The sequence below is a fragment of the Morone saxatilis genome, unplaced genomic scaffold (genome assembly GCF_004916995.1).
Source record: "Morone saxatilis isolate NCDOM2014 unplaced genomic scaffold, NCSU_SB_2.0 Contig11, whole genome shotgun sequence".
Lineage (NCBI taxonomy): Eukaryota > Metazoa > Chordata > Actinopteri > Moronidae > Morone > Morone saxatilis.
Window position 1 is genome coordinate 9389849 of NW_023339663.1, and position 25550 is coordinate 9415398.

The 25550-nt window shown below is 37.2% G+C and overlaps 1 protein-coding gene across 1 annotated transcript in view; it reads left to right on the top strand.

The window, feature by feature from the left end:
- Window positions 1-25550, top strand: part of LOC118321099 (protocadherin-9) — a 187846-nt gene that overhangs the window by 30255 nt on the left and 132041 nt on the right. Inside the window, exon 3 of the mRNA XM_035652292.1 lies at window positions 22908-23009. Coding sequence (XP_035508185.1) covers window positions 22908-23009 — 102 coding nt within the window. The remainder of the gene's footprint in view (window positions 1-22907; window positions 23010-25550) is intronic.

Here is a 25550-nt window from a genome sequence, read left to right on the forward strand (position 1 = left end):
GCATTAATGAGACATGAGTGAGTGCAGAGAGAGAGAAAGAGGAAGAGAGGAGCTCAGTGTACCATGGGACGATAGTCCATGGGACACCCCCTTGAGTGAACCATGAGATCTGAAAATAAACACACATTTATGGCAAACATAACAAAAAGGTAAACATACAGCCACTTTTTAATTTTGAATTAAGACCTGCTAAATAAACAGTTTCACAGCCACCCAATTTTTTTTAACTGTGGACAGGCTCCAGCTCTGTGGATATTGAGCACCGCAATATTTCCACCCCATCCTTAATTACAACAAATAGCCTAAAACTAAATCTGAATTAATTTAAATGATGCTGTTTTCTGATGTCTATGAGATCAGATGTCAGATTGTTTGTCATAATCAAAGTAATACTATGAATCACGTATTGAATACGTTTCCTCACAACACCTGCTCCAAACAGCACAGCGTTATATAGCAGCAGTTGAATGAGTAAAATAGGCACAGGCATCCTGCAATTTCTATTGCTCCACTCCGGATTCTAAATAATACAAAGATAAATTACATCAGATTATATTATAGCCTGTATGAGATCAAATATTTGAATGCCATAAAGTAATTACATGATGCCTGAATTGCATAACCAGACGTGTTAGGGACAATGTTGGGGAAAATTAAATAGGGTGTAGCTATCTGAGGAAGCACTATTAATCTTTAATAGTAATGTTGACATCAGTTTTCAGTTCATTGTAGCGTCACAATCCAGAAGCCTCATGGGCAGATAGAAGTGTTGCAGATAGGTGACATAGGTAACTATTCAATATCCGCTGATTTGATTTCCACAAGTCCGTTAAATTTTATTCTGTATTATAAAAGGTGGAATAGTTTTATGTGCTGTGTATAGGTCTGAATGGTAACTAGACCAATAGGTTAATTTCCTGAACTATGAAAGTTATAGTCCAGTCTGCTCCCTGTGAGTGCTGCTGTTGATGGATGTTTCATAGAGCAGGCACATTATTTCTTGGCTGCAAATTTTTGGATAAATTAAATTTAAAATGGATTTGCATTACATTACTGACTGGGGGCATTCCCACACTTCCATTTGCACAAATCTATTCGCCAAATCTGAATATCCTTTGAAATATCTTTGCAATCTGGGGCCCTTCCACACGTGGGACTTTCCTATCCACCAATCTGCATCAGGACACAGGCATCAGCTGTAGCTTCTGAGGGGCTTGAGACCCGTTATATTTTTGGCTCACCCCTGCATTCCAAATAGTTAAACTTTATATGAATTAGATCTGATGATGTTGCCTGAAATTAGGTGCCTGACTGTTCATCATAATTGAACCAATTAGACACCATGAATCTGAGTCAAACCAGAAACATTGAGGTGTGCTTTGGAGACAGCTGTGTATGACACGTGCTCGCTCACTCTGCTACCAGTAAGCTGTTGTTTTACACAAAGCTGGGTTGGTGTTTTACAACCAAAGTGATACATGTACACAAAGTTCTAAATATCTTGGTTCGATTAATGGTGAAAGAACAAATGTGTTTTGATTAGTTTGTGGATGATGACAATATGTGCAGACATGATTATATTAGGTACCTTCAAAACTGTAAACAGCCACATTAAAAATGTTTCATTTCACTGATCAGAAGAACAGTTGGCAATATTAGGGCATAGATGGACAGATTTATTTGACAATCATCAGCCATGGCATGTACTTCCTAAATAGTTCACTGTATCCTTAGCTAAAAGAACATTCTCCTATATATACGTTCATCTCTGGGGTCTTTCCTGGTTAAATTTTGGATCTAAAAAATATGGTTTCTGTTTTCCCTAGATGAAGAAACAGCTTTTTATGAGCCAAGTCCCAAACTTTTAAAGCACCTGAGAGGCATCCTTCAAGTCATTAATATATATTTAAAAAATGGTCCTTGGACACTTCCCTGAGGTACCCCTCAACTGATAGTTTTAGCTTTGGAAAATATCCCATTGACAGCTACTGTATGTGTCTTTCCAGATATGTGAAAATGAAATGGCCAACTTGCTAAACCTCATGGGGTTTAGCTTAAACGGTAGGATAACATGATCTACAGTATCAAAGGCTTTCTGAAGGTCTAACATGACCATTCCACAGAATTTGTCTGCATTGGCCTCCTTTCTAATGTATAGGATTTTCTGAATTCTGAATTCAAATAATATTTTGGGACCCCATGTGTATTGATCTGTTGATGTAGGATATTTTCAATGACCTTGGAAAGGACACTTCAAAGTAAAATTGGTATATAGTTTCCTTTCATAAATGTATTACCCTTCTCATAAAGAGGAATGTCTCCTGCACTCTTGAGATCTGTGGGTACCTTTTCTTGCTCTATAGAAAGATCGATCGAATTGGCTACAGCAGGTGTAATACACTCTGCTGCATCCCTTAGAAACCTGGACGGTATATTAGAAACCTGTTGCTTTATTGTAATTCAGTTCATTCAGCGTCTTAAGAACCATATTTACTATGAAAAAATGAAAAGTCTCAGCTTAAAGCCCTTGTACAGAATAGTTCTTAAATTGTTCTTGTGTTTCTCCATAAATACCTGAATGACTGAGTAGGATGCCCTTTACCAGACTGTTTGCAATGGATGACACGTCTGTGTTTGAATACTTTTTCACGCAAAAAATATTTTTTTATCTTTATCCCCCGATCCCTTCATTTTATTAATCCCTTACACTGTGTAAAAGTGGACGTATCCCTGGTTTTCTTAAAATGTGCAAATTAAATTTCTTAAACACACTATAATGAGTTTTTTAAAGGGATGCCTCTATGTAATCTACATGAACCAACAAGACCATCAACAACAAGATTGGGTAGTTCTAGATATTCTCAGTGCCATAATGACAGCCACAGGACCATTTGGTCAAATACCCTTCGAAATCACACAAAAGGAGGAGGTATAAACATAACCGCTTTTGTACACAACACACACAAAGTTTCAACAAAGTGATAATCTTACTTGGAGCCATCTCATCCATTACTAAAAAAAAAAAAAAAAGATTTAAAAAGGATCCAGACGTTATCAACATCGCCACATTTCAGAACAGTGCCAATTTGCTTAGGTAAGCAGATTAGAATACACAAAGTTATATTCTAATTTACACATTTACCTTTACTTTCAGCTTTCTGTCATGATAAAGAATACATTAGGAATAAAAAAATTATGTGCTATGATAAGCACATGTATTAGGGTTTCAAAATGGACATTAGCTGCCAGTTTGATAGTGATGAGGAAATTAAAGCCTAGATACAAAGACAATGATTGATCCTCTGCATCATACCTTTTTTTAAATAAAATAATTCACATAAAAACACAAGCAGGATTTTGTCCAACACAGCCAAGTGTAGAGAGAAAATACCTCCACACAATATTCTAGTAAATCAAAAAAAATCAATAAGCTGTGTAGGTTGTTTTTTGCCCAAATAAACATTTTGTCATTACCTATATGGGAACAATAGCTTATGCAGCACTATGTGGGTCACACTAATTATGTTACACGGCTAATCTCTTGACAATATCATAAATTAAAACAGCAAAAAATGGTGCCTGGGTATTACTTAAACTAGTCAGACACGTTGGTGTGGCTGTCCTCAGTACAGAATGTGTTAATGCCAATTAAAGTGCAAGCAAACATTTATTCATTACTTTTTAATTTTTTTTACAAAAAAAGTCTATATTGTTGTCACATTGTTGGGTTTAGTTAACTATATTAAACAAAACTAGACCAGTCCTATCTAGGAAAGTATTCTATTCTTACCACTGCTATGTTTACACTTACATGGTACCAACAAATGTGTCCATGGTTGGAATATCAGCAGGAGGCAGTTTTCATTGAAGTGCCTATAGAGACTTTTTAATATTTATAGTTTGTCATTAATGTCATTAAAACCAAAATGGTATGCATTCACCAAAGCATACTTGAATAAAGGTGAAAACTAATCCCAACTTCTGAAACATGTATGAAAACATAAAAAGGTACTTAATTACAGTAACTGTAATTTATTATTTCCAACTTTGGTTAGGCAGTTGAGAGAAGTATGCAGTACTCTCACCCCAGTCAAAATTAACAGCCATTGGCAGTAACTGCCTTGACACTTATTAACAAGTGACAATAAAAAGTTGCCTCTGGAGCTCCATAATCAGTGAACAGTCATTTCCATTCTGACCTTTTCCTGCTGTCATAGTGGTTATTTTCTTGCACACTGTCAGTAACGCTCTTGCATTATCTTTAATGTCATTGGTTTTAATGTCAGACCTTCATTCTGATAGAGCACTGTGCCAAAGACATGATTTATGACAACGGACTATCATTTATTGATGACTTATTATTTAAATAATTTCGTATTAATCCTAAAGCATTAGCTAAATATAAGTGTTTTTTTATACAATTGCTGAAGAAATATCTCTTTGTAATATCAAATATATATTTAAAAAATATTATAATGTCTATTCTAAAACAAGTTTTTACAATTTATGTTAACTTCTTAATGTACTGCAGGGCACTGGTAAACTGACCATCCCTCTGACTCAAGAAAGCAGCTTTTATTTCGGTTAACTGTCAACCTTTAAGATCAATACGAGCCACTCACTATCTCCACTTATAGTGCATTGTGGTAGAAGAAGATGAAGGAGTAGAGGCACAGCAGTCATCAAGGTTTAAATCTTCTTGAAATAAGAGCTGCATTGTGGATGATGGATGTTGACCAGCTGTCCCAAACCATTTAGAAATGGTCATGGTTCTGGCCCAGTCAGTGATTTTATATTTGGGTTTTAACAAAAGCACATAGCTTATCATTTGTGACATCAGACATTTGCTTGAATATTCTTTGACTATGCATCATCCTGCCACTTTTAAATAAGCAATAAAGTAAACAAAGTATAATAAGCAAACTCCCACATGACAGTGATGTAGTAGCTTCTTCCACTTAGAGAGACAGAATGACCCTAGTTTGGCTCACGTTCTCAGAGGACAACTCCCGGTGCAATAAGTCTTGGCTCTTCAGTAACAACAGCCCTTGTGACTCTACACCTGCCCGTGTATGCGACAATACACAGACTTGGCACCTCTTCACCTCTCCTACACTGTCCTTATTTTGCAAAGCGCTCATAAAAAACAAGATCCAATTACTAAGCCGACAGATGCAGACATCAAGTACTATGTGTAAATGCAAGGGCATGATCAAATTGTTCATTGTCCGTATAGCATATCCAGCTGCACATTACACTTTTATAGTAGGTGTAAATAAAGTCATAGCCCATTCAGCCCCTCAGTCAACTGTACAGTCAGTCAGTGCTAGTGCATGCTGAGCATGAGTACTGGAGCAAACAATGCCAGGGACACATGGATAAATTGTGTTCTGTCATCATGTAACGGTAGGTTGACCAACAAGCTAATGTCCCCAAAACTCAGTCTAGTCTATTAAGCAAAGCCTTTTATCCATGACTGGCAAGGCTCACCAAATAAAATAATACAAACATACATACACACATAGTGACCGCCATGGTTTTATTTAACTGGTTCTCTTTGAGGCATCTGCACATGTAATGAAGGAAAAGAAGCAGAAAAAAGTACATAATAAATAATAATCAATGATAATAATTGAGATTGCTTTCATCCAACTTACCATATTCATATAACTGTGTCCTCTGTTATCCCTTTTCCAACTATCCTTAGGGTTACATTCAAACCGTAACAACAAAAATGAATGAATGAATGGGTCCAGCATAATACAGCATGCCATTCTTGCTTTACTGTGATAAACAACCCAATTTTACAAGCTTGCTACTTGTAAATGCATTTCTCCTGTTTGTCTTTTTGCATCATTTGCATTTGTTATTGACAGTTCTAAAAAAAAGTTGACAATAGAATGAAGACGACTGATCTAATTTAAGGATGTGAGGTGGTTTCCATCTCATTACTGCATCTTTTATTGTAGCTGTAAGACCAGAAAAAAGCCTTTTATAGCTTGACAGTTTAAAAGAAAAAAAATGAAAAAATCTGTAGTATAACATAGTATGTAGTGCTGATGATTGGGTTGAGATTGTCTGCACCCAGAAATCATACATCTGGACTTCTGCCAAATCATATTAATATAGGTGATGAGTGTGTTTCCTCTATTCCCATGTGATATTAAATATATTTTTACACATAAATGACTCAAAACCTACATCTCAATGAGTACTTGACATTCATTCTGCCATCAAACTTAATGGCAGTATGTACCTGTACATAAGATGAAAGGAAGACCCAGCCAAAGTAAAAATCATCTTTTAAATATCAGAAAGGCTTTATCATTCATATCTGAGAGGGTGAATCTTTAGGAGGTAAACTGATTTGCCCCCAATTTTGAGGAGATTACTAGAACAATGGGGCAGATAAACTTCCCCACTCTCCCTTAACATATTTCATCTATGTACTTGCACATATAAAATAGACAGAATAAGCAATGATTGGACTGAACTGTTTAGAACACTAATGAGCTGACAAAGCAGAAAATAAACAAAAGGTGAGGCAGTTTACTTTTCAAATTCTGCTCATGGCACATTAGGCCTTCCACTGAACCAATTTCTTTAGGGTGGAGAATACAGGCATTTTAATAGTGTCAAAAAATAAAATTAAATAAATAAGGTTGAAAAAAATAGATGAGGTCAAGCAACTGGAAACAATGTTGTGCATGAGTGAGTGTGTATGGGTGCTGAATGTTCACACACACAGCCACAGTGCATTTTACTGCAGTAAATATGACACAAAACAACCACTGATACCAAATTTTGCACAAAGTTATTCTTGACTATACCTTACCTACCTTTGCATGAAAGGGATTTTGACAGAAACTATCATCAATAATTGATTTAATATGTAATGCATGACTAGAGAATACATGAACATTTAAATGATTGCAACTAGAATTCATTTTTCATATGTGACAATGATTCCTGGGTATCTATAGTGCATGGACAATATTATAACCTAAAAAATGCAATAGTTGACCTGTTTAGAAACAGTAATTCCAGTGAATAATAATGAAATATATTCTACAATCGCAGAAAGTAAAAATTGGAAATATCAGTAATTTGGGATGTAGGTTGCAATGCAGACAAAGAAATTACATCTGCGGTTCCTTTTGGCAGGAGCACCAGCACAACAGCTCTCTGGCTTGCATACCGTGGTATTTCCATTTGATTGACAGGTGTGTCATAGCCAGAGACGCACTGGGCAGACCCCCAACTGCCGTTGCCTTTCCTGTCAGTGTGGTTGGTTTGAAGCTGTCTACATGGATTGTCTGGCCAACATGGAGAACATGGTGAATTAGAGAAGTTGACATGGTAAATCAGTGGAGTTGGCTGTGCAGTGCACTGCTGTAAGCCATGCTTTGTATCACCACAGAGGCAGGGTTTCAGGCTATGAGTCATGCTTATCAACCGGCAGATGCCAGTGAAGGTATTTGTATGTGTGCATATTTGTGTTTTTAGCTTTTTAAGAGTCTCCTGTTTAGGGTTCTCAAAGATCAAAAGCAAGTATTGGGCAAACAACTATGAATCAATATCAAAAGCAAGGCCCAATTGCCTAAAAATTTACACGGAATTTTGGGGATAATGCATGAAAAAGACATGAAAAGGTTTCATCTCACTTTTACAAGTTGTACCGTTTTTATTTAGTCTTTTATTTATTTCTCTAACCCTAACTATCTATAGTTAATGAATGTAATATATATTGAATGTAAAACCTTGACATACAAAGTATAATATATAGCTGTCAAATAAATGCAGTGGAGTGAAAAATAGAAAAGTTCTTCTGAAATGATAAAGATTGTACTAATTTTAATAAATTAACTTTCCGTTACATTCCACCTCATGGCTGCAAAAGGATGTTTAGACATTTTTCTGACTACAATTACAATGAAAATTGAGGTCCCATTTAGCTGTTTTAGATGTGTTACCCCAGGGGAATGATTGCCATAGACCACATTATATGTACATCATGAAAAAGATTAAAGGAAATTGGTCAAAATTCCACCTCATTAGGATTTGCTGGAGGTATATTGAATTTGCAAAATCTGTTGTTACTGCAAAATTCAAAAAATTGTTCAAATAACACTATATAGGGTTGAACGAGAAGATATGTGGGTTTTTTTTGACATTCCCACAAGATAAGCTGTGAAAGAAGGCAGACATGAGTGAGTGTAATTTTAAATTGCTTCAGTCACCTGTAGTTCAGTCCCCTCAAGATACGTTTCGGGTACCATGGATACTGTGTGTAGAGACTAATAGCACTATGGCAAGGAGGAAATAGAGATATATACTGTACGTTGTGTGTGTATATGTGTGCATGAGCAGCCAGGGAGAAAGATAGTAACGTGCATTCTTAGAAAGAGATAGCAAGGTGCAGTGACACAGCAGACAAAGAGTTATCGAGGGAGAGAGAAAACTGCAGCGTTTTGATTAAGCCAATCACACTGTGCTCAGACCATGCTGAATACAGACATCCATGCTTGGCTGTCTCTCAGTGGTCAGAGTTGCTCACTCCCTCTCTGACCTCCCTATAGCCAGGAGCTCTAATCACTGTAAAACCGATTCATTAAAATTTGCTGTTAGTGAGAGGACACACACGCGGGTGAGCAAATGGACCACAGCCAATTATGTGATTCCCTGCCAGTTAGAAAGAGATTTAGGCATTAAGTATCTCTGAGGAGGGAGACAGTGATCACTACAGCCAATCTGCACATTATTATAGGCTTTGGAAGTATGTGTGTGACTCCTCTGCCTGTATGTACATGCAATATGTAGAGTATGATGAGGGCCGACTATCTATGGCTTGTACAAACGCAGGTTGAGCGATAAAACCTGAAAACAAAAAACTGCCTGAGAAATAACTATAATGATTGCCAGAAAAAAAAAAGTAAGTACACCAAATCAAATTTTCACCCGCATAAAAGGCTCCCTGCTCAAGCAAATGTGAACACAAGTCACAGAAAGTTAAATGGAGACATGTTTAAATGGTAACTCTAAAGGATAGAGTTGTGATACAAACAATAATCACACCTGACAAGTTATCTTAAAATTTTAAATGTAGTTTGAGGCTGCAAGTGGTTTCTGTTTGTGTTGCTGCTAAAGTAATATCCCCTTGGAAAGTGCTTTCTATTTGCCGTGTTTGATTCTTCAATATGATAGGACAGGCAAAGGACTAAATTAGAGGCCTGTGGGCAGATCCAAACCCCTGGAGAAACCAAGGAGCAACAACAATCAGAACTTGGTCTAGGTCTGAGTTCCAGGGTCCAACGGAAATTGTTGGAGGTTTTAGGTCTTAAGGAGGACCTACAAACACTGTATTGTTGCATTGTGGGACATTTTTGTATCCAGTGTATAGATTAACTTCACCCATACTAGTGACTAAAGGTATTTTGAATCCAGCATTGTTTACATAAATGTTTGTTAGTTTACAGTCTCCTTCTTTCCTGTCTTTGTTGGTGAATTGCAGCATATCTTGGCATTATAGCCACCTCTGGTCAAGTGGTATAGTGTGACACCATTGGCAGAACTGTGTACAATCAAAACGTTGTTCTACTCATAGATAAACAGCTCTATAGCTCTAAGAGGGCTCCAAAAGGAACTTTTAATGAAGGTTTAAAAAATCATTAGATTGGAGCATGGCTTCAACATTTTAAAGGTTACTTTTTAGAGCATTGCATTGCAGCCACAAGGCAGTCATTTCTTTTCACTATATGCTCTTTTATGAATCTTTGTGCAGACTGCTGTCATGAGCTGTAAATGTTACAAGAGGCAAACTTCTCTAGTCTCTCCTGGAGTGAGAATCAGAGGTGGATGGTAATAGTGCTCTACAGCAAATCAAAGGCAATGCTTTGGCAAATAGGAAGTGTAAACCACTTTTACACTTTACTTTAGGATCCATTGTGTCTTTTCAGATTCAGATTTCAACTGTATATTACAGGTTATGTTAAAGGAAGTAATGTTTAGGTTGGGTGCAATTTTTAAGACCTTATGGTCAGTGTTCTTGTCTCTGCATTGTATATATATTATTTTGCTTTGTATTACTACACATGTACAATATATTGAAAATATCTATATTACTACATATACTATTATTATTTGATTGTTCAATGGCTCTGCATGTTCCACTTCACATTGCAAAAAATATGGCAATTACAAAATTGGCAGATTCTACATCTTTCTATGCTGCATTTTGCACTCCAGGGTTGGATTTCATGGATAATGTGCTGGATCACACAAACAAAACTACTTTATGGCACACAACAAAGGGGGGTGCAGAGACCGGCAGCTTTTAGAATTTATTGTAATAACATATGTTGGAACAAGTGAAAGGTTGATGTTAAAATCACATCGAACACTCCATCTAACAGCCTCTTTAAAGTCCAACTGAACTTAATTTCTTCCCAGAAGCCTTGGAAACTTGGATCCGTGGTTTCTTTCACTTTTATTTTCTCTTGTTACCTTTAGGGCATAAGAAATTTGTCTAAAGTGTGAAGCAGAATCAATACTGCAATATCAAGTAAACCTCTGTTAAACATCCAACTGTATTTTCCCTGACCAGCAATTCTGGATGTTGACTGTGTGAAAAGAGTTTCAGCTTTTCAAAGATATTGTGGACACTACTTAAACTTGAAATAACATTATAAGTAAAGTTATAACACACAAAGCACAACGCATGTTTCTGAAGTGCTAGTTTTGCAAATGGTTGCAATTAATGGCACTACCACACTTCCCCAGATCTACTTCAGAGTTCTAATTCAGTCATAAGCATGTTTGCATTTTTACACTGTAAATCAAACCTCTTACCGTAACAGTGGTAATACTGTGTTGAGTGTCAATGTACAACACTGCTCACCTACTAAATATATTCCCTTTCCTCCATCTCTCCCTATCTAACCCTCAATCCTCATAATCCTGCAGGTTTACATCTGTAAACCTTTGTGACACTGACAGGAACCATTGAGTTAGTTGACTTTAGCTCATCTGCGAACTCCACCAGCCTGGAGATAGTCTATATGGACCATTAACTTTGCTGTGACACTTGACATCATGTAATTCCCTGAGATTGACCACATCTGATAACATCTGATGTCTTCTTTAGTTGTGGATTACCTTATGAGGCCTAACTGTTGACTCATTTGAATCCGCTAAAATACTATTTCTTATCACTTTGTGATTTATCCCTGGCTGGTTTTGGCTCTAGGTTGAGTCTTTCAGGTTCACCAATGATTTACATATTCATGAGGAGAAGGTTCACTGCAACCCACAGATGAAGCCGGCAGATGCTCCTTTGATACAAGAAAGTGTTTTAATTACAGTAAATTAGGTATGGAGGATGGTTAACAAGATACTTATCTGCGATATTTAAAAATAACAAGCGTTTAATTTTGACCTTCAATATCCTAAAGCAGCTTCAGAGGTTAGAAAATGTCTTTTCATTATATGTTAGTTCTATCATATATCAACCTATTTCAGCTACAGCATCCCTGTTAAGATGACAATTTTATGGCACTGTACACTAGGACTGTAGGGTTGTGCACATCCAATAATAGTTTAAATATAATGAAATAATATGTTTTCCTTAATTGTTAAACTGGCTTAAACTAGATCTATGCCTCCAGTTCACATTTAGTATATGTACATATACATAATAATCATAATACAATACATAATAATTACTTAAACTACGTCACATAATTTGCAGGGACAGTAGTTGTTATATCATTTTGCTGTGATATTCCTAATTAGATTAACATTGTTAATAATGGAAAAGTGCAATAAACAAGCCAACAGTTATAGTATATTACAGAATTATCATCAGATAGATGATGTGAATGGATCTAATTAAAACCTAGCTATGAAATAATGCATACAAACTGGATGTCCACTGTGTGGCTAGCTGTTCCTGTTTTCTGTGCAAGCATTTTCTCATTGCCTGAATTTACTATATTTGACTAAACCAAGAAAAAAAAAAGACATTAAAAATATTATTAAACACAACACAGATCAAATGTCTAATTCAGCCACAGACATAGAAAAGAGTATTGATTGTGTTTTGTAAAAAAACAAAGCATAACCTTAGATAACCTCAGATGCTTCATGTTCTAGTCATCTACACACAAACCATCTTTAACATAAATTTTAAGGCTCTTTCATAATGCACATTTGGAATTAAATGTGTTTACTCACCACCTTGAGATGTAGTGGATGTTTCTTCTCAAATCATTTACTGTAACTATAATACCATATGCTCAGATATAGGTGCAGTCTTTAGGGGAATAGCTTTATCAGCATGCTTAATGAACCCCTTAGTGTTTCATTTGATGGCACAACAGCAAGCACACAGTGTATCTCAAAGTATAAGAATGTTTTTTGGAGTGGTGATTTTGTTTTTGAATTTGCTGTGTCCAAAACGGCTTGGGAAGACAATTGAGAGCAACGTAAATCAGTTCAGTCTACATTTCAAAATTGTGTCTTGGAAAAGTGATACATCTCCACCTCCATCTTCCTCTAACTTTGCCTTGATGTCAACACAGAAAACATATTGCATATAAAAGCCAAAATGACAGCAATGCTTCTAATCTGGATTACTTTACTTTTACTAAACTTTCTCAAGACATCCAATTTCACCTCTCACTGGTAAAGCACTAAGACAACCAGCTTACTGGTAGATTAATCACAAAAATACAGACAACATATTTTACGAAGACCAACAACCATACAAATAAAGCTATAAACTACCCATCAATTTTACCAACGTGTTGCAGAGCAGAGGGAGAATTTCCCATCTAAATGGGGAGACAGGTGAAGGAAACTTCATTTTTATTTTGACTGATAATTTTTTATTAAGGTGGGGCACTGAATATATACAGTCCTCCCCACTGATGAACATCATTTTACTTGACCCTAGGCAAGAAAATAAATGCATGGATAGGATTTCTGTTATAATTGTTGCACTGATTGAACAGAGTTTTGACAGCTCCACAGTATAAAATGTGGCAGACAGCCTCATGTGTGAAATATCTCTAGACCTAGATTATAACTGTTAGCTGGCTGTAGCCATTGGCAACTCTTGACAACACTGAAATGCTTAGTGGTTATATTGCTACCATTGGGAAAGATCATGATTCTCCTATTTGAAACTGCCCCATATGCAACCATCATGATTTCTAGGTTGTTAAATTCACTGAAAAACTGGCTCAACCAATAAAAAAAGGCAGGCCTCAACTGCTACGCCCATCACACAAGTCTCACAATTCTTAAAAAGTGCTGACAAATATGGGTATTTTCTCACTCCGTCAGCTGTAACACTCTCTGAACATAAACATTCTCAAACAGCACTGAACATGCTGACAGACACACATCTATGAATCTTTTCAACCAATTGATGAAATTTTAATTGACTATCAGCGTCTTATGGTAAGGCCTTTGTCTAAGCCATGCTGGGTACCCGCCTTACATTTGGCACCCAACTGTGACTACTAGTGTCTGATAAGAAAAACCGCAGAACAAAACAACTGCTTTCAGTAGCAATTTCACAGTGATATTATTACCATTTTATGATTTGACACAGTTATTTTTGAGAGGGAGACAGAGAAGAACATTAACAGGAGTGACAAGGTGGGAGCACGTATGGCTAGGAAGTCTCACCTTTTTTGAATATTTAAATAAGAAATAAAAAATACAAACAATAAATAGACAAAGAGTTCAGGGACTGCAGTAATAGCTACTTCTGTGTATCAAGGCGAGATGACCGTAAGTGACAAGTAGGGAACATTTTATATATCCAATAATACACATATCTCACAGGTACAATCACAGGCACAGCTGGCCACTGATAAGTGCACACACCTCGGCTGCTATTTTTCAGGCTTCAGCTGTTAATTTGAACAAGAGAACAAGCTGCAGAACATTGTGGAACATTTTGGCTCCTTGGCAGATTACAATCTGTTGGTTGGCATACGTATGTACTTAATGATACTCTCTAAAAATTGGTCATTAGGTGATATTGTGACGTAAAGCCATTTTGAAGAAGTTGCATGCACTAAACAGACCCTCGTAGTCTTTTTCTGTTTCATCAGTTTAGTTAGCATTTCAGTGTAGTGCAAAATTAAGGGTTTAAAACCTGTTAGCTGCACATAAGGCTGTGCTGCTCCTTACTTCCAACCGGATTAAAGTGGTTTGGGCAGACAATGCCATCCTTGGAGCCCTGCAATCTTGCTAGTATTGCTAAAAATGTCCAAAAGTTGGCACAGAGAAGTTGCCATTCAGTTTGCATGTACACTGTGTCCTACCTGAAGGCTGTACAGTATTCAATCTTGCGAGTTGGTATTTTTCAAGAACGTAAGAATCCCCATCAGAAAGGTGGTAATGTAATGCACTTACTGCAGGAGGTTAGAGAATAATGTCTCTTATTCAATGTAGCTCATACAGTACTGTAGGAAGCAGCCTTTTCCTTTGTAATTGGATACCATGGATTTAGGTTACTTTAGATTCTTACAACTAGTCTACCCTTTATGGTCCAGTGTTAGATTTAGTAGGGTAGGGTACAGTGGGTCTAAAGGTGGGCATATGCCTTGTAAATTGGACTTATTCGGGTGAAAGCATTGCTCAGCCTCAAGGGGGAGGCTGAGCAATGCTCAGTTGACTTAAACGCGTCACTTTTACTGCAACAGCTTCATCAATTCACTGAGCTCTTTTGAAGCAGAGCAGCCGTTCTAGAATGAACAAATAACCTTTGACACAATGGAGAAACAAAGACAGAAGTCAACAGATAGAGACATACAGGCAGACAGAAAATGCCTGCGTTGTGTAAGAATGGCCCTGGAGCTGTCTAAAAAACTGTCATTTGCTTTTTTTATGACAATGAAACATAAGGTTTTGTTTCTATCAATTGTTTTCTCAAAATTTGTCTCTGGATAGTATGAAATATTAAGTGCAAGGAGTAAAGAAGGATGCTTACGAAAACATACATACATCTTTTAGAAGGTCAAACAGTTTAGATGACACCTAGACAGTTTATACAAAAAGATAACGTTCTGTCGAGAGGAGTGAGAAAAAACTACTGTCTGCAAAGAAAATGAAGGTCAGAAAAGTGCACGACAGAGTGACCAGTAGAAACCCATCTGATCTCGAGGAAAAGTGCTGCTCTGCTACAACTTTCTTCTCCTTTTGTACATGGCTCCTTCGGGAGAACTCCCTGGCTAACAGTATTCTGAGGCCAGAAGCACAGACAGACCCCCAGTGAGCTGGTCCAACATTTGAGAGATGAGATTGAAGGGTGAACGAGAAAAATAAAAAAGAAAGAAAAATATATAAGTTTGGGTAGTTAAAAGTAAGTAAACAGCTCTTAAAACAGATTAAATGTTTGTTCAGTATTGCAACCTGTTTCATCAGAAAGAAAAAAACGGACATCTCTATCACCTCTGTCTCATTTTTAGCATCTTAGAACAGAAGGGATTTCAACTGCTCAGTAATGGCAGAGAATTGTTTTGCTAATGCTTTCACTGTGTTCTCTGGATGACCTGCAGCATTCTGCCTTCTCGTCGCTACACTCCAAATTAATAAAATCTGCTTATTACAATTCTGCTACAAGTCCGGCTGAATTCCTTGAAGCCATTAGTGGTTGTTGAGAATGGTTTGGGCTGGCCTCAACATCGACTGTAATGACAAGGACAGGGTGCCAGGGAGAATCAATGCTTCTCTGTGGCTCAAGAATGAAACTGTAACAGCAAGACTACCCCCATTGAGTGCTAGACCGCCGTCTTTTTCAACCACTTAATTGATCAAGGTTTTATTTATCTTGTCAAAAGACTTTAACCTAATTTGTTTTCCATTCGCTCGCAAAGCACCTTCATTGAATAACCATGTTAACAATTCACAATATACTTTTTTTTTCTCCCCCTTTACCGAGCACACTTAGTATTACACACTAGATATTGTCTCTGATTTACATGTAGCAGAGGCACTTTTAAACTTGTGTAATTAATTATCATATCGAATATAATCTTTGTGTGAATCGGCACACAGACATACACACCGTAGGCTTTTCATTAGAGAGTATTCCTTGTATTTTTTTTAATACAGCAGAGGGAGTCGAGAGGTGGAGAGCTGAGATGAATTCCTCTCCCTTTGTTCTTTCTGAACAAAGCAGAGGTGCATCATGCATATCCTCTTTACTCTGCAACTATGCAAAGATGTCCTTGTAATTGGGTGATATTTTTTATTGCAATACCCGTTGCATGCATTTCCATTACATTTCTGTCATAAATACCCTCCTCACTGTCGTCAACTTAAATGGAATGTCAATACTTAGTGTGTGGAATGGGGAGCATGGAAATGGGCTTAACACTGGGACCCATAAACATAAAGTTTAATGCCGCCACCAAAGGAAGGGCCAATCATAGCATAGCTTTGCAAATCAAAGAATAATAATCACAGATTTTCTCGCCCAGCCATCTCAACAGCTTAATATAAATAAGTTAGTAGTACCCTGTTGTGCGCTCCTATTTTCTAATCATCACCAATTTCCATTCCTCCATTGCATTCTCCTTTCCATTGCGCACTTTCCCTTTCGTTGCATTCAAACTGCACAATTCGTCACCCCCACCCCTGTTGTACATTCCTTTCATAAAAAAAAAACTCAAAAGTTCAGTGATTGAGTCAAGGCAAAAATAAGCAGGCCGAAATGAAAGAAAAGAAAAGAAAACAGCAAAATCTAATTATTTGTATGAAGTAGGGATTGGAGTGCGGAATAGGAGACAACGCTGCTCAGCTGATCTCCGTCTGATGTCCAGAGGGAGATTCCCCACACAGGACCACTTTATGGGCTCATTTGCATTACCACAGCTCCGACTGTAATTCAGCAGGCTGCTACTTTAAGAAGGAGAAAGCTGTGCCAGCTCAGGGCGATTATGGCCATAATATATTAACCCATACTGGGCAATTTCCAGAGACAAGTCAGATGATGCTCTGATTGATTTTATTATGCTGTAAGTGTTAACTATTAACACCTCTATAAGTGGAATATGGTCATTGTTGTATATCATCTGTTCAGGTAACTGTTTTCTCTCCATTTGCTAGTTTTATAATTGCCAACCTCACATCCATTAAATGACAAAAGTTTTTTATAATTAAAATTGTGTGCAAATATATTGATCTGATTAGATAATAAATAAATGGCTAAGTAAATAAATGATGATCGAAGAGCTACCTAAATGAGTCATCCACACAACATGTAAAGCATTGTTTTTCCCTCTTGAGTCTAGTCACAAGATAAACATCATGTTCTTTTCTTAGCAGTACACACACACAACACTTGTTAAGAAACGAATGTTGTCTTGTGATGTCAAGGAAGAGTGCATACAGTGGTATCTCTAAGGTAATTAAACAGAACTAAAGGTCTGCTGTGACTGGGAAGGCTTGGCAGGGCAAGACTAATGGGAAAGCTGATTAAAGTGTGTTTCATCCCTCTAATGAAACTCATCTTCTCAGCCCACAGCTTACAGACAAGTTCAACATCGTAGCTTTAAATGTCCAGGGAGACTTACAGCGCTATGTTGTTATTCTTACTTTACATTTTCTTTACGGTTACTAAAGTGAGCGACACTTTGTTCGTGATAAAGATGAACATTTTACCTGAAAAGAAATTGTAGTATTGTTCGACCTATGAGTATATTTTACATTTACTTTAATTTAGTAGATGCTTTTGTCTGAAGCAACAGTAAATGCATTTAACCTCCAAAGGAGTGCATCCCACCCGAACAAACAACATGTCCAGTGCTACATTACAAATGCTCAGAGTTTCTAGAAGTACTCATCTGTGGAAAACACTTTTTAGACACAGAGATAGTAGAACTAGACGTTATTTGGCAAACACACCCAGGACTCTAATTTCATGGTGGCACATGGCTGAGCTTTGTGCTGACAAAGCCACATGGTTGCTGAGTTTTTTTCTACTCGTCCCATTCGGCATTTTGGTGACTCACCATGAACATGACTGTATTAAATTTCAAAGGTAGGCACAGCATGTAGGATGGAGGCTCAGTGGTTAGAGTTGTCATTTCACAGCAAAGGGGTTCTGGGTAGGAATCCATGTGCATTATATGTGCTCCACTTTCATACCACAGTTCAACAACGTAGGTAAAGTGCTAACTCTAAATTGCCCATAGACAGATATAGCCTTCCCAGTATGTACCCTGCCACTTGCCCAGTGCATGCTGAAACACTAACCCTGCACAGGTAAAGCATGTATAGAAATGTAGGTGTGAAGGTTTTCTGGTGCTCAGTAAATCACACCAATACTTACTGTAGAACAAATCTTATCCAAAAACATGGAGTTTCTTGTTTGTATGTATTGTGTGTATGAATGTGTTTGTGTCAAGAATGATTGTTATCCAGCAAAGATGTGATGTGTGAATGAGAACTGTGGAAGTGTCAGCATCCTCTGAAGATGTTGGATATGGCAGTTGGATGTACTTTCTTGTTGTCAAACTATCCCTGCTGTCCATCACCAGTCTTGAGGGGCTATTTTTCTCATTTACTCAACCTGTTCTTGAACTGAACAATGGTTTCTCAATGTTATATCCTCCTACGCAAATATAGGTTGCCATAAATTCATGTTATGGTGCTGCATCTCCCACACAAGGAGTTCAGTTTCTTTTTGGGAGGGCCTTTTTTTGTCCAGACTGTTGTGATGTAACTGGTCATGACGGATGCCAGTCCCACCCACACCAACTGAAAATGTATCCCTCAACCCGTGTTACAATGCAGCATAGTTGTGCAACATGGCTCAAACCACAAAATTACCAAAACGCAGTGGTCACAGGCTGTTGAAACTGTATCATAATGCGTTGCTGGTTTAATTTCAGTCTCATTTCAGTCTCAATTTGAAAAGCAACTGTCCTCTCAACAGCACTGTACATTTCTGGAGTATACTTTCATTGTAGGACTCTCCATCAGTCATGCCACCCTCAGTCGTTTCAGCCTCTCGACTGTTTCAATTAGGCTGGAAACCAGATCAGTTAAACCCCAGAAGACCAAATCACTACTTACCATTTATCAGTTTGTCTTGGACAGAACATGTTTTTATTTCACTGCCCCTCAGCACAAATTAGGAATTCCAAATATTCATTTTAATTTCAAGGCAAACATAGACTTTCTTTGTGCTCCCAGCATTTTAATCATTTGTTTATCTTTTTACATCTTTTAACATTTCAATCCAAACTGTATTTTTACCATTTCAAATGGAAAGGGCATCAAAACCCCACGTCACTGCCAGCACTCAATCAATCTCAATAACCTGTTTTATTCATGCACCTTATTTTTTTTGTCAGCGTTGACAGTATCACACACTGCATCCAAGGATTTACCACGATCACTCTGACATTGCAGAGTGAAAAATGATCAATTATAATGTTGCCAAGTCTCACTTCCCCTCTCTCTGTCACTTATCACACTGCTGATGAATGGCTAGGTACTAATAAATAATCTCACATTCTGGGCGGTTTATGGAGAAGGACTACCATTAATTAGAGTGACAGACAAGTGGAATATATTAAGAAGATGCATAATGAGATAAAGGTTCTGAGTATTGTTCTACCCTTATTTCACCTATTTCTCTCATCTTTCTCCAATAATTGGAGGAATGTGTTAGGGAAACTGCTGTGGGAAAAGTTTCTTGTTAAAATGGTTAGCACCTTTTTGGACTAGAATGTTGATTTCAACATTTACATGTAACACCCGCAATAATTTGACACAACTTACTAAGAAGAGAAACTTATAGAATAGAACACAAGGCTTGAAAATACATTCAGAACTGTTGTTATGGCGTTAGTGTCCAATTATATCTTCAATACACTAATAATACTATCAACACTTTAGTAACTAAAGTTAATGTGAATGTTAAATGATGCTGCATGAAATCACTGGTGGGCTGTTTGGGCTTCCAACCTAATCAAAAATCAAAAATCTGATTGCTATTCTATCTTGTTTAACAAAAGAGCATGGTACAGTAGCATTTTCATGCTTGACACTGTACAACTAACCCCTGTAGCCTATAAATAATGCATTTTTGCCTTTTGCACTGGCCAGAAAATGGTATGAAGTCATGTAGACCAGCTACTTAGAAATGCCCCTTCACTTGCGTGCCAGTGCTCCCAGTTTGGAGAGTATGGCAATGTGCCACCTACAGGACCTAGATGGACAAGCCCTGACCATTCTTTCCCACCCACTATTCGCTCCATCACACACACAACAGATGATTCTTCATGGCAGAGCCAGAATTGCTCACTGACCTCCTCTGCTCAGTGATCTCGGTAAGTAAATTAATATTCAGCTAACTATTTGGTATCACTATAATGTTAAGCTGAATGGTCCATACTTATATGGAAGATGTAACATCTTTGCCTTACAAAGTTAGCTTGTGTTCGATTTGCATAAGTAAGTGTTACCCTTTTTAACTATCACTTCATATCAAGTACAGATGTTAGTTTTAGCCAACGTTAGCTTAACTTTAGCTAAAAGCTAACACTACCCACTAGCTCACTGCTAGCTAACAGATACAATACTGCTGATAGACCACAACATTACTGCTGCATTTGCATAAAGTTATAAAGGTGCCTTATCTCAGTAATGTGAGGTCAGGTTAAATATTATGAACCTAATATTGCCTTTTGTTTCTAGGTTTACCAATACAGGGATGAGTAATGTTTTCTGTCCAATGACTGCAACATCACAAATGACCCAAGGGAGGATGCAACCACTGGGAAATACCTGTGGGGGAACACCACTGCCAATATTTTGGAATTTTCTGGTATGTAGATTTCATCTATATAGTTTAATTTGATATTTTTTTTTACAACATTTTGGGAAGATGACAGCATGTTTGGAACCGAAGCACCATACTGAGTAACCAGAAAAACTAACATCTGTCTAATGTAATATATCTAATAGAGCCAATGTGTGTAAAACTTCAAATATTCTATATTTGTTTGGACTGTATTAGGGAGGAGTTGTTTTACCTGTACAGTATGTTTTGAGGCTGTGATGATATTATATTATGAATACAGTTGATTTATCATACACTCACTTTCGGGTTATATGTAGTTGATAGATGATATTTCCACTGAATGGGGTAAACACTGGCTGTAGTTTCAAAGTAACAACTGCATATTTAAGTACTGTGTTGCTAATTCAATTAAAAATTGTATTTGTTCTTTTTACAGTATACACTACAAGAAAACTGCCTTGTGGGCTGAAGTCAGAAAGGATGTAATGGTAATGCAGAAAAACTCCCTCGCTAAGATAAATATTCAGTCGCTGAGGTACTGTTTTGTTTCTGTTTGATTGACAGTTTTTATTGTGTCTGTGGTCCATTTTCAAGCTGATTTTACGATTTTGTATGTACTGCAATTTTCTATGTGATGCTTTTCCACCAAGAAGAAGTAACTGTAACTTATTGTTTTGATTTTCCCATTAGAACTGTACAGTAAATAAATTATACTTACATTTTAAGGGTAACATGATTTTTGTATTTTTTCCTTTTTCAAAGTGTTACCTTGGGTAACAAGAAATTATTTAAGAGGTACCTGAAAATCAATCCCTCTTAAAGACATGCTTTATTGGTGACATTTTGACCTCTCGTTTGCTGATGACATTGTTCAAGATGGAAAATTCTGCCTCATTATTTGTTTTATTAATTTTTTCTGTCAAAAGATGATAGTGTTGAATCTGTTGCTATTGTACAGTATGCTACCATCCACTCAATCTGTATATGGTCCATTAGACTCTATACTAAGTAACTGCTTGTAGCTGAGCCTGTATGTAGATACAAAAAAAAAATGTTAACTTCATATTCAAAATGTGTGTGTGTGCTGTGGTGGGGCTGGTGTCTGTTTATTTGTTTATGTTTGTGTGAAAACAATTTCATGCCTGTGACAGCAGACAGTATGACAGGCTGACTGGCATGTTGCCATTCAACATAGTTAATCCTAACACAGCATCAATAAAAAAGTCTCCACCTGTGTTGCATAACTAAATAAAGCTGCAAGCAGTTAATACATTGGTAGCCAAGCTGTAAACAGATAAATAACTGAGAATAAGTGCAAGTGAGTTGACTATTTTTAGGAGACAGAAAACTGTCTTAAGTAAGCAAGTTTGTCGAACAATATGGCCTGTGCTGATAAGAAGCACAAGTTGGATGCTATATAGCGCTGCTGCCCAGATAACCCATTCCCTCCTTTCTCTCTGCTTCTGCTCTGTGTTGTTGTTGGTCATCTGGAAGTCAGTTAAAGACAGTGATTTATGCCTGAGGCTTCATGCAGCATAGCCTCATTACACACAGCCATTTTGAGAATCAGCAGATAATTACAGTATACATCATAGACCTCATGGGGCCCAGCAGATTCAGTCTATTCCACTGGCCTGTCATTTAGGCCATAGGGCCTCAGGAATGGAAAACTTGGATGCTAACCTCATTTGGAATATAATTTGCTTTTCATTTTACAGGGAATACTTGTTGGAAACTCATTGTGGAATGTTGAATTGGCATTTTTTAATTGATCTACTGTGAATAATCATTGTAGTTAATGTTTATTTACTAATGGCCTATCTTTATTGAGTACAGACAGTACAGAGTCAAGCTCATTTGATAGCAGTAACATAGGTGTGATAAAAGGTTTTTTTTGTTTTGTTTTTATTTTTATTGTATTGTAATTAAGTACTTTACGTCAATATTGTGTTTACTTTTCTTTGCACCAGATAATATTTTAGTTTGTTCTTCCACAACTACTTGTACTATATAGATGACAAAGAAATCAAATCTAAGTAAGTCATTCTAACAGACTTTTTTTCAATCTTCCATGAAGGGAACATTAACTCGAGCCCGAACTGAACTGAACCCTGAATATCTGGACCTCCGCCCGCGAGCTGAGCTGAACCCTGAATATTGGACCCCTTGCACCCCTTTAGTGAGTACTGATGGTCCCATTCCTCACTAAATGATCACCATAGATTCACTTAGTCATTATTTTAAATAAACTCTAATTATGTTCTACAGCAGTTTTACTTCAGCATCCCACGCTATGGCATGTTAAGCTCAGTTATGATTTGTTAGATTCAGTATCATTTTTTCATCCATGACTCCATCCGTGCTTAGGCATGCTTCTATGTGGGACACTGTACTGAAACAGAGTCTGCTTTCTATATATTTCCTCCTTCTTCCCTATACAATGTTTAAATATATTTTGTCTCTTAGTTACTGTGACATGTTGTACTTACAACATCATTAAATTCAGGGCCTAATGCGATGCTAATATCCATGCCATTTTTACTTGAGTAATAAGTATTTGTCTCATTACCTCCATGCTTAGAAAACACAGTGCTTGATAGTCATCTGGGGGTTGGAGAAGGTTTGCTTGTGTAGCTGTGCTTGCACACTGGTGAATCTTAATGATGTCAGTTTTTCTTACTCTCTGTTATCAACTACATTATGTCAACATAGGGAGGGTTTCTTATAAACTAGGAGTCTCACCATATTCTGCCTCCATCTATCTATCTATCTATCTATCTTGAACTGTGAGCTGTCTTTGTCTGAGTTGAAGGTCTTTCAGGCATTAGTAAATCCATATAGAGTTATTGATTTGAATAAGCTGTTGTCAATAGAGCCCCTCTATGTCAGCCGTGTGTGCCATCTCATTTTATATTGCATATTCTTTTTTATATCAGTGTTGCCCTTATAGTATTAAGTTTGAACTATAGTTGAGTGCCTGTAGTATACATAAACAATAAGCAGACATATGCTGAACCACTCTTAATTCTTAATTCTTATATATATATACAAATTATAAATCATTGTGTCCTATATTTTGAAGGTATTGATATATTTGTGTTTTGTATAGATTCTAAAGGACAGTTCTCCAGACCAGTTTTATAACACTTTGTTTTACAAATCATTGTTGTGTAGTTACATTCTAATTAGTGGTTCTCTCAGTTTTCGCCTTCATTAAAGATTTATCACCAGTTGTGCACCCTTGGGTCCCCACCATCAGCAAATAAGGAAAACTAACAAGACAGAGGTATAGACACAATGTCCCACCTGCCTGGCTGAGACCAAATCCTCAGGCACTGTGTTATGCACTGATTTTACTGCACTGGCTATAGTAAGCACAACAGATGAAATGACTGTAAAACTATGGAAAACCTTTCCCGAGCTTGACACTTGAATCCTTAGATCATTGTTAACGTAATCAAGATCATGTTGGCATCATTTTTTGCATCATTATTGTTTGGACAGTTAATGAGAATTGAAAGAAAGACTCCGATGTGAATAAATTATGGGAGAAGAATGCTGTTAGAAACTTATTTCAGTGGACACACTGGTTGAGCAGTTTTCTTCGAAATGAATGGACTGCCATGTTTGAATACTTCATTCCTTGTTTAATACATCCATGTCTGCGAGCACAAGATGCCTTTTGACCTCTGCCTGCCATATTCTTCTGCCCCTCCAAACAATCACACATACTCTCCCCAGGCCGTGTTTAACTATGTTAAGCTTACAACTTACAGTATACTGGGCACAGAGTGAGAGCAAGCACTGCACAATCAAACCATAATGTTCCACTGCCAGCCCGATCAACACTAAAGTGTTGAGAAACTGATGTCCTAAGACTCTTTCTTTTTTTCCCTTCTCTTCTCTCTCTTTCTTTCTCTCTACAGTCTTACATAATAACTCAGAATGCTTATTAAAGAACTACAGATGCAGTAGCTTAACATGTAAATATCTCAGATGGTATCCCTTAGGATCTCCTTTAATGTCCACAAAGCTGCTTGTAGACATTGTTCCTGAATTTGTACAATTTCATCAAATGGAAACCCCACTGATCATTTAAATAAACAGGAAACTAACCCTTTGTTTAAAGTTTAATTAATGATTCTTACAAGTACCAGTCCAGTGGTAACACAGCACCTTGTCAGTTTGTCAAATACGTCATTGCGAATTCTCTTACTAGATCAGAATGGTCCATTCAGGTACCATTAACAATTGTTACTTTTGTCTTTGCTGTGAGACATCTTTTTTTTATCAACCTGAGACATATTCCCCAAACATATAAATGGTTGAGGGACCTGTAATATGATATATGGGAACGTCTATGTTTCGTTCCTCCCTAAAGCTCACAAAGTCAATATTTGGACTTGATTTAATGAACAGAATTTCTCAGAGATCTCTCCCAAGATGTATTCAATGGGAGATCTCTCTGGCTTCGTTAAAGCACAGTGCTGTTTGCTTATTGGGCCTCACTGGACTAAAGAAGCTCAAAGACAAACACAGGCATGTGCACACACACACACAACACACGACGCACACACACACACAAACCTGTACCCGTTCACACACCATCACCACAGAGGAGGCCCCTTTCTTCTAGCCCAAGAGGGAATGATGACTCTCATTATCGCCTCAAAGCAAGATGGCCACAGTGCCCCTACTCAGCAGTCCTATTAAGTTACCA